Source organism: Chrysochloris asiatica, unplaced genomic scaffold (assembly GCF_000296735.1).
Source record: "Chrysochloris asiatica unplaced genomic scaffold, ChrAsi1.0 scaffold00109, whole genome shotgun sequence".
In the NCBI taxonomy this organism is placed as follows: Eukaryota; Metazoa; Chordata; class Mammalia; order Afrosoricida; family Chrysochloridae; genus Chrysochloris; species Chrysochloris asiatica.
Window position 1 is genome coordinate 6,454,387 of NW_006408627.1, and position 11,226 is coordinate 6,465,612.

Here is an 11,226-nt window from a genome sequence, read left to right on the forward strand (position 1 = left end):
ATCAGATTACTCTTTTTTACCTCTTCTTTCTTCTAGTTGAGCTCTGACCATCCAATCATTGAAGCCAGGTCAAGTGGGTATTATCTGCAAGTATGGGTGTTCTTGTGCATTTGCCTTCTCTTCTTATCAGCAAAATGCTTCACTCTCCACTCTAGTCTTCTGTGGCTGTGCCACTAACTCTGGGCCAAAAAGTCCCAGGTCTTGCCAAACTGCTGGCCAGCCAGGTCTCCACCCGGTTTCACAGGAGTCTATTGAATGTTGTAGGGCTTAGCTTGCATCTTCATTGCTGGTTTTCCCTAACTTCCCCTTATCGGTGACAAATGTGGTCACCAATCAGAGCGTGTATTCCTATTGAGTCTTAGTCTTGGAAGGGTGTTTGCTCTGAGGGGACCCGACCACTTGCTTGATGTCTCCTGGATGAGCAACTTGCTTGTTCTTGTAGTAATCAGTCGGTCTGCCTATACTGTTTTGTATTTTTCCTGTCAGGCTTTCTTTCAAGAGGTATCTTCTGTTCTTCTAGCCACTCCAGGCTGGTCTGCCCATCCTTTCAAGTGGAAATTTCCCAACTCTGAAGTTTCTGAATGCAGTTCAGGATTCCGTCTGTAGTTTTATGTAATGCAAAGGCTCCACAGGAAGCCTCTTTCACGGGGCACATTGTAGCCCCATTTTAGGTATTCCAATCAGTCATAGGCAGAAGATGGACTTATATTTCTGGCTGTTTCTTTCTCCACCTCCAGTGTCTATTTTATAATGGTATGCAAGGGAAACCAAGATTCAAAAGACAGCCAAGTATACATTGTTTCCCCTCTTTTCCCCATTGCAACCATGTCTCAATCCCTGTATCCCAGAGCCCTGTTGTTCCAAGATTGTGCATACATCATTCTTTACCTCTGTCCCACTTAGCCTGTGCAAACTTGCCTAATTGTTCTCTCATCCGCTTTGTTCTTCCATTCCCCTCACCCTTTTTGTATATTGCCCCCCTCCCCAGCACTCAAACTATCCTGTGTCTATTCCCTGCCCTGTGCTCTACCTTCCCCTCCCTCCCCTCACCCCACTCCCCACATCCCAGCAACCAGCAAAGCGTACTCCCCCCCACCCACTTTAGTATGGGTTCTTTTTCTTAGTCTTTTATAGTAGTGGTCCTTTTGCAGTTATTTCTCCTTTTGTGACTGACTAATTTCATCCAACATAATGTCCTCAAGGTTCATCCATGTTATACGGTGGCTTGCAGCTTCCTTGTTATTCTTCAAGGTAGCATAGTATTCCATTGTGTGTATGTGCAAGTTTGTTTATCCATTCTTCAGTTGATGGGTACTTTGGCTGTCTCCATCTTTTTGATATTGTAAATAGTGCTGCTATGAACATTGGTATGACTTTTATTTTTTTAAATGCCAGATTTGCGTTATATTTATAGTATTTTCATATGAAATTGCTTTGCTTTCTTTAAAGCTTTAGTATTATTCTTGTGCAGGCTCAAAACAGTGTTATCACAGCTATGCATTGATTGACTTTGCTTAAACTGAGGAACGTCAGTAGTGAATATGTTACTATGCATCCTTTTCATGTATGTACATGTCCTGTACATGAATAAGATTGCTAATCCTAAATAATCTGAAATTTGTTTTGTAATATCAAGGAGCCAGGCTATCGTCCCAAAATAGTAAGAATTTTTTTAAAATTTGGTATCTCGATTAATTTAATTTAAATGCCACCATATAGGAAAATACCACTTGGAAATTAACACAAATTTTTCCTTCAGCTCATGTATTCTGGCAGATACTATTTCACACTTGTAAACCATTAATAGACCAAGAAATTAACCATATGACTAAAACGGGCCATTTATCCAGTGTTTAGAAGCCAAGTAATTAAATACATTGCACTAAAATTATTCCATAATTAATGAACTTGTTTTTATTACAGTTACTTTTTTCTCTTCTTGTGCTTTAAATAGTGCATTAATTTTTTTTATTTTTTAAATGAGAAAAGGCTTAATATGCATTCATTTACTTAATGAATACTAAAATAAACACTTCATTTTATCGATGTTTTGTATTGATCCCATTTTGGTAATTCATAATAAAGGTGATGGACATGTTTTATGAAGTACAGGCATTTGGAGATGAACAGCAGTAAGAAGTCAGTATTATACTAAGTTCAGTGCTTAATGTAGGGAGAATTTATTTTAAATCCTACTGTTCTCGATATATCTAATTTGAAAGCCTATGAATAGTTAATATTCATTTTATAGCTTGATGGAAAATGGGATTAGAGAAAGCAATTGGAAATATATTGGAATTATGTTTTAACAGTTGATTGATTTACAGTGAATTTATTGGTTCACTGCTTATTTGAACACATATTCTTCTAAAAGGCAAATCATTTTCTGGGCCTTATTTCCATTTTGTTGATAACAAATCTCAACATTTTGAGAGAATCTTAATTTTTATTTTTGCCATGTTTAAAGGAATCATAAATATTCAAGCCAATTTAACTTAACAAATATTAATTCTGTGGAAGGGAAAAACACTGTAGTGTTTATGGCATCTGAATTATATATAGATATTGGGGAAATAATTTGTTAAGAAAGGTGGATTGTTGGGGTGTGTGCATTATTTTTAATGTGAGAGAATAAATTCTACAGTTCAATCTCCCTTTCCTTCCCACAGAAATACATATTAACTAAGACACTGTCTAAATTTCTTATTCAAGTGCAGAATTTTCTAAATGTGTACAAAGGTTTTTTGGTAATAGCTGTAACATATCACTACACAATCAGGAGGCCTTGTTTTGTTCTTTAGGTCACATATTTGTGAGCTCTATAAATAGTGCAATATTTATACATGTTGCATGCTTCTTTATAAAAATTTCCATTCCCTTTAGCTAGAATAAAACTACAAAACAGATCCACACAGTACTATTGATTTCTATCATGGGAGTGGGGTAAGATTAACAGGAAATTATGAGTAAGATGCAATAGAATGAGTAATTTTCAGAATCTGAGCTATCAAAAGTACCTTTCATTGATCAAAAAGGATATTCAAAGATGTTTTCCAAAGAGTAAGCCTTTTATGTGATAACTTTTGAAGTTTGATTTATACATTCCCACTGCCTCTGGGTCTGTCTTTTTAACAAGATAACTTTGTTTTCCTGATCCCAAACAACTTATTTGTTCCAAATGATCCAGACTTTCTGGGATTTTGTGGGGAGGTTTTGCCTCTCAAACTATATGAATTTCTACCAGATATTATTTTTGTTGTTGTTGTTAAGTGTCGTTGAGTCGATTCTGACCCTTAGCGACCCTGTATAAGGTTTCCAAGGAGCAGCTGGTGAACTTGAACCACTGACCTTGCAGTTCAAACGGCTTTGCAGTCTCGCACATTAACCCACAGCAGGATATTATTTTGGGAGAGCTAAAATGATAATTAGTAGTTTTTATTCTATCTGTTAGTATCTGTAAATTAATATAATTTGATCAAGAAGGCTAATAGAGTTGCTAAAATTAAATTTTAAGTTAAAATATATGGATTAAAATTATTATCATAACCATTGATTTCAGTAAGTGAGAGTGTGTCAGAAAATTATACTAAGTTTTCAACAAAGATTTACTGAGCTCTTTACCATGTGTTAGGTACTTTTAGGCACTGGAGGTAGTTTGTGAACAGGTTAGAGAAAGTATCTTAAGGCATTTTCTAGAACTGAGAGACAATAAACCAGAAAAAAAGTAGATAATAGAATGTCAATGATGGCGCCTTGAAGAAAAATAAAGCCCAGGGTAAGGGGTGGCTTGTGTGATACTAGAAGCAATACCACCGGTATTTTAAATACCAGCAGGGTCACCCATGGTTGGCAGGTTTCAGCTGAGCTTCCAGACTAAGACAGACTAGGAAGATGGAGAGACAAAGACTACTTGTAAACGTGTTCAGCCACTGGAAAACCTTATGAAAAGTAGTAGAACACTGTCAGCACCAGAATATTGAATATGAAAACATTATGAATAGCTTCAGAATAGTACCACATATAGTGCCAGAAGATGAGTCCCTCAGGTTGCAAGGCACTCAAAATACAACTTGGGAATCTCTGTCTCCTCAAAGTAGAGTTGACTGTGATGACACAAATCGAGTAAAGCTTTCTGGACTTTCATTGGCTGATGGGGCACAACTCAAATTGAGGAGGAACAAGCTGTAAACGTCCATTAACAATTAGAACATGGAACATATGAAGTCTGAATATAGGAAAATTAGAAGTTTCTAAAAAGGAAATGGAACACATAAACATTGTTATCCTGGGCATTAGTGAGCAGAGGTGGACTGGTATTGGTCATTTTGAATCTGACAAATTGAAGAGGAATGACATCACATTCATCATTAAAAAGGACATTTCAAGATCTATTCTTGAAGTATAATGCTGTCTGTGACAGGACCATATCCAGGCACCTAAAAGGAACCAGTTAATACCACTGTTAGTCAAATTTATGAACCCCTAAAGCCATTGATGATGAAACTGAAGAATTCTACCAACTTCTTCGGTCTGAAGTTGATCAAACATGCAGTCATGATATGTTGATAATTTCCTGTGACTGGAATGCAAAGGTTGTAAACAAAGAGGAAGTATCGGTAGTTGGAAACAATGGCCTTGATGATAGAAATGATGCTGGAGATCCCATGATAGAATTTTATTTCAGACAGGTTAAGATATAAGAGGGGATTTCAGAAGGTTCATGGTGGCCACAGAAAAGAGCGGGAGCAGTTTAAGATGTGCTGCCTGGCCATGCCGACCCTTCTTACAGGACCTGGCCCAGGCCTCATACACAGGACATCTCAGTCCTGGATCCTCCACAGCGACTCAGTGGAGGCCACTATAAGTATGTGAACATGCAGGAGACCGAGATGGACATGAAGTCAGTGACTGACCTGGCAGTTCACACCCTGCTCTGGACAAAGCTGGCCCCCGACCTGGACAAGACCCAGAGCTACTTCTTCTGAAAGCCATTTGAGAAGAACCAGCTGAGCCTCCACGTTTGCCATCCACAATCCTGCTGTGTAATAAAAGCTTTCCGAACCCACAAAGGAAAAAGTTAATAGAAAAATTTCACTATCTTCTAATTCAATTTTTTTCACAAACTTTCTGAAGCCCTCTAATATATAACATTTAAGTAAAGCACTCACCTAGGCAGATGAGTAGAATTCTACTTCAGGAGAGAAGCCAGAGTTGCTAATATAGATTTCTAAGCTACTAGAATCTATCATGTATTTAAAAACATGTATGTAAAACATAAAATATAAAAACATGTATTTAAAAATATATGTAGGTATAGAGAAGAGTATATGTGGAGTCTAGAAAAATTTAGAGGCCTAAGCACGTTGGTTATCTAATGTTTAAAACCCGAAACTTGTTGCAGTTGCGTCCATTCTAACTCATGTCAACACTGTAGGACAGAGTAGAACTGCCTTGCACCGTCCCATATGGTTTCCAAGACAGTAACCTTTACAGAAGCATATTCCCACATCTTTCTCTAATAGAGCAGCTGGTGGGTTCAAACCCCTGACCTTTGGTTAGCTGCCAAGTACTTAGCCACTGCCCCACCAGTATTCTTTAATCTATTATTAAGAGGTTAGAAATAAACAAGAAACTAACAAAGACGATTAAGAAGATTTAAATCTTCACTAGCAGAAAGCCTCATAGTTCTCCCTCAGTGTGAATGTCAGGCTCGAACTGAGGACCTTGTTTGTGGCTTGCAGTCCAGTGCTTATTGCATGGAGCCAGCCTGCTCTGAAAGGAGTAATAGTGGAGAAAAAGACTGAGAAGCGCTTAAATCTGTAATGACTTAGGGGGAATGACCCAAAGAACAGTAAATGTCTAGAACAAAGTAGAGTAGTGGTTGGTAGGATTTCATGGCATGTGTTTCAGAGGAGCTGGAAGTTACTGAAAATGGGAACAAGAAAGGTCAAAAAATTGAAATAAGTGTTGAGAGTCTCTGTGCCCCCTCTAAGGCTAGTGGTACAGGTCTATAGGAATTAAACAGCCCCTGTTTGAGAGAAATGTACTGCTTGTAGTTTTCAGCAGCCAGCTGGAATGTTCCGAGAGTAGGCAGGAGTTATAGGTCTACCAGGAGTCCTGGTGTGGCACTGTGGGCTAATGTGCTATACAGGGTCATTATGGGTTGGAACCAACTTGACGGCACTTAACAACAACAATAACATAGGTCTGCCCACTAAAAATATGACAACATACAGCATCATGGAGTCCTAGTGTGGCGCTGCAGGATAATGCACTGGACCTAAAGGTCAGTATGAACTACAAGGTGGGCAGTTCAAACCTCACCAGCCACTCCTCAGAAACCCTATACAGGGTCGCTATGAATCAGAACCAACTCAACAGAACATAACAACAAACAACAACAGCTAAAAATATGACAACATACAGCATCACTAATTAGTAGTGCAAGGAGTCTTCTGAAAGGAAAGAATGAAATGTGTGTTTAAACATCTTTTAACGTAGTGATTTACTCTTTACCCTTAAAATGATTATTTTCTTCCTGACACTTTTCTCTTCTTTTTTATATAATAGACAATATGAAACACCCCTAGAAGGCAACTTGATTAATCAAGAGATCATGCTAAAACGGCAAGAAGAAGAAATGATGCAGCTGCAAGCCAGAATGGCCTTGAGACAGTCTCGTTTAAGTCTGTTTCCTGGAGACACAATCAAAGCTTCTATGCTTGACATCACCAGAGATCCCTTAAGAGAAATGGCCTTAGAAACAGCTATGACCCAAAGAAAACTTAGGGTAAGTTGATTCTTCATCTAGATTTGGTCTTACAGTTAACTACTAAGCAAAGTACTTGAAAAATAAAATTGCTAAAAATATCCTAAAGTTGCCTGTAGATGAAATTGAGATTCCGTGTTAGTTTCCGTTGGGAGTAACTATCTTATTAGTTGATAGTAAAATATTTAGCTGTTTCCATTATTTCATTAAAAAAATAACTTTGCTGTTGATGTGTGCCATCAAGTCAATTCTGACTTACTGCAACCCTATATGATGGAATAGAATGGTCCCACTGATGATTTTACAGTCTACAAATCCTATACTTCCTTTCATTTCAATGATTGCAATTCCCTTAATTAACATCATTTACCCCACTTCCTGCTTGTGAATTGCATTTCTATTCATCCTTTTATCCTAACCCTTCTGAAGTCTGTCCTTTGGTAAATGCTGCCCTTTTGATCTCACATGGGTGACCATTCTGTTTGTGCATTTGTCTCTTGTCCACCCTTCTGTGTACCTACGGACTGCTTGGCTGAAAACTGAGCTATGAGGATGAGTTCAGTTTCAGATTTGAAGGGTGACATAAAGCCATGGTCTCTTTCTGACCAGTAAGCCTGGACTTTTTTTTTGTACATGATTTTGAGTTTGTTCCGCATTATCCAGGACATTCTAATGTGATCCCTTTCAGAGTAGTGGCACCTTCTAGTTCTTGTCATCCTAGGATCGTAAAGACTGGTGTTCACTCGTTCCATTAGTCCACTGGACTAGTCCTTTAAGAGTCTTCCATTTTTATCATTCTTCTTTCCTCTTTACAGGGAGAGACTAATAGTGGTACCTTAAATGGCCACTTTTGAGCTTTGAAGACTTCAGTCACTACTCACCAAAATAGGTTGTAGAATATTATAGAGGACTGTGTTATGCAAATTGACCATGGTGTCCCCCCACTATGATCCTGAGTTCCCAAGTCTAACAATTCATTCCCTCAAGGTGTTTAGTAATGTCTAAGAAATTTTCATAATTTTTCCCCTGTGTGTGCCACCATGCTCATGAATCTGTTTGCAGCAGTGTATAGCATTTAGGTAGTTTACATATTTTTACTATTATAAACAGTACTGTGATAAACATGGGTTGCATATATCTGTTTGTGTCACAGTTCTTACTTCTCGAGTATATAGATGTATGTTGTTCAGTGCTGTGGAGTTGGTTCTAATTCATAGCAAAAATGAATAAGGTTTTTGTGGAGTGGCTGGTGAGCTTGAACCACCAACCTTGTGGTTCAAACCGACCTTGCAGTCCAGCGCATTTACCCACAGGGCCACATCAGGACTCCAGATATGGTATTTCTATTTCCAACTGTTTGAAGACGTACCATACCATACTTTTTACGCATCATATACCATTGTACAATTCCACCAGCAGTGCAGAAGGGTCCCAGTCTCTCTACATCCTTACCAGCATTTGTTGCCCTCTGTTGTTTTTTGTATTTTGTTTTAAAGTTTGCTTGTAATGTTGGGGGTGAGATGATATCTCATAGTTGTTTTGATATGCATCTCTACTGATGTGGTGTGGCACTGTGGGATAACGCACAGAACTGCAGGGTCAGTTTGAACTGCAAGGTCAGCAGTTCACATTCACCAGCCACTACTTGGAAACCCTATACAGGGTTGCTATGAATAAAAATTGACTCCATGGCACTTAACAACAATAGTTAATTATCATGAGTATTTCTTCCATAAGTTCTATGGCTGAATGTCTTTGCTGAAGTTTCAGTTCATGTTCCTTGCCCATTTTTTAATTGGATTTTGTGTGCTTTTTTTTTTTAGGTGTTAATTTTTTAAAAATTTTAGCTATTAGTCCCTTGTCTGATATGTCATTGTCAAAAATGTATTGCCCAATCTGTGAGTTCTCTTTTAACTCTTTTGGCAAAAATCTTTTTTATGTGCATACATGTCTCATTTTCAGGGATCCTGGTGATCTATTTTGTCTTCTGCTGTTTGTTTCCCGTTATGTTTGATGTATATGCTAGGCTGTCATCTTTACAGAGCAGGTCTGTCTTAGCTATTTTTTTTTTTTTTTTTTTAGTCTTTTATTGTGAATTATGTGATAGTTTACTTGGGAGAACATTAGCTTTACATTCAGCCCATCGTATATCATTTCATTGCCATGGTTACAATCCCCTCCATGCATCATCAACCAACCAAAGGGTATACCCAGCAAGCCTGCCCCCCTGATCATCAGCACACAGCCCCTTTCCCTCTCTGGATCTAAAGTCCCCAGCCACTCCATTTCTCCACGTCATCGTCTCAGCCTCCATCTCTGGCATCATTGCTTCTCTGGGTAAGGTCCTGCACTCTGCTCTTCTCCCTTGATGGTCCCAGGGACCTCCACTACTGGACTGCAAAGTCAACCACTCCCTTCCTTTTGCTACAAAATGTCTACCTTTACATTTCCAACCCTCACAGTCAGTCATGAGAACAATTATTCACTATTATACTCTAAGAGTCCTATCCCTATCTCTTTTCATCAGCCCTGCCCAGACAGATTGGATACTACATAGTGGAGATTCTGCCTTCCTCCACACCCTCTGGATCTAGGCTCCCTCTTGAAAGCTTATAAGCCAGTCACTTCTTGCCTTTGTAGCCCCCCATTTTGGGTAGCCAATGTTCAAGTTGCCCATCCCTGTCTACCCTGTGTATCGACGGGGTGGGAATGATCCTTGTTACAAAGATTTGTTCCCTCTTTTGAGCTACTACATCATAGCTGTAGGTCAAACCCATCAAATTGCATTAGATTACTCTTTTTTTTTTTCCTCTTCTTTCTTCTTCTAGTTGAGTTCTGATCATCCAGCCATTGAAGCCAGGTCAAGTGGGTTTTATCTGCAAGTGTGGGTGTTATTATGCATATGCCCTCACTTCTTATCATTCTATGTATTTTTAAAGTATGATTCATGAGCCTTAAAGTGAACTGACTTCATTCAATATTATGGGGAATTATTATTTAACATTAAGAAATTCATTATTCCACAAACCAGGTAGATCAAGGATAGGAAGATCCAAGGTAACCCTCTAGACAGTGAATTACTTTCTCCCTACACCACCCTTGGTAACCACTACAGAAAGTTTCTTTTCTTATGGAAACCTTTGGGGAAAGTTTTTTGATGAATATGAGTATTTAGTTTACAGGAGGTCCCTGTTTTCTAGTTTATCTTCTGTTGTTTGTACATTTTTAGTTGTGTTTGATAAAAGTGGCATATTGTATTTGGAATAACAATTCCATGATTGAATCAATGTTCTCTCATAAAACAGGAACTTTTTCATTTAAAAAAAGCTCTGTGAATTGAGTGATAGTTTACGTGGGAGAACATCAGTTTTATACTCATCCAGTTGTATTTTGTTTCATTGCAATGATTGCAATCACCTCCACGTATCTCTGGTTAACAGTATGTGCTTTCTATTCCTTCTGTTTTTGATGTACACAGAAACGTTCTGGAATATATAATCATTTAAACAACAAAAGGGCACATTCTGCAAGCCTGCCTCCTAGAACGTAATTTTTAGTTACTTCCCCCTCCCCCTTTTTGGTTCAAACACATTTTAACTTGATCACACACTGTTGTCATTTGTTTTGTTGTTGTTAAGTACCATCCGGTCAATTCTGGCCCATAGCTACCCTGTATAGGGTTTCCAAGAAGAAGCTGGTGAGCGTGAACCACCAACCTTGCAGTTCAAACTGACTTTGGAGTGCAGCTCATTAACCCACAGCACCACACCAGGACTGTTGTCATAGTTGATCTTTATTAGACTCTGCTTTTCACATGGCAGACAGTAAAAAATGATAGCAGTAACTATACCTCCCATATCTCTCTCTGCTCTGCCTGGTGTGATAAGTCATTGCAATGGTCACACAGAATTCAGACCTGTATTCACTGTTATGGGCTTTATTAGGTAGGTTAACAGGTTACAATTCAGGGTCATAGATGTTCAGGGCATAGTTGTTCTAGTTAAGACAACCTCTGCTCAGTCATGGTCATAGTCAGGCCTCTCTTTGCCCCACCAATGCTACAAAAGTCTTTTAGCATTGCTGATAAATGGCCACAGGGGACAGCATTCCACCATAAGTGTCAGCCTAAAGGCACTCAGCTCTAGTTCTGTGAGTCAGTAAAGCTGGCCTCCCCTCCAGTTAAGTGTCTGGAGGCACCCTGCTCTGCAAGCAAGCCTCCTGCCCAGACCGCTCAGCTTTGCTTTGGAAGCCTACTGTTGTGTCATGCTTTGGCTCTTGGTTCTGTTGCTACTGCTTCTCTGGTGTCACAGCATTCTGACCTGCATCCAGAAGGTTCCATGTGCAGGAATCTCAGGTTCCTAAGGATATGTTCTTAAGGAAATGTGTGATGATAGTGAGTTTCCCCACTCATGCTTCAGCAGTATGGTAACATTGACGAATCCCCTCATTAGATTTCA

The 11,226-nt window shown here is 38.9% G+C and overlaps 1 protein-coding gene across 1 annotated transcript in view; it reads left to right on the forward strand.

Moving 5' to 3' along the window:
* Window positions 1-11,226, forward strand: part of PTPN13 (protein tyrosine phosphatase, non-receptor type 13 (APO-1/CD95 (Fas)-associated phosphatase)) — a 254,452-nt gene that overhangs the window by 121,633 nt on the left and 121,593 nt on the right. Inside the window, exon 10 of the mRNA XM_006867768.1 lies at window positions 6,571-6,790. Coding sequence (XP_006867830.1) covers window positions 6,571-6,790 — 220 coding nt within the window. The remainder of the gene's footprint in view (window positions 1-6,570; window positions 6,791-11,226) is intronic.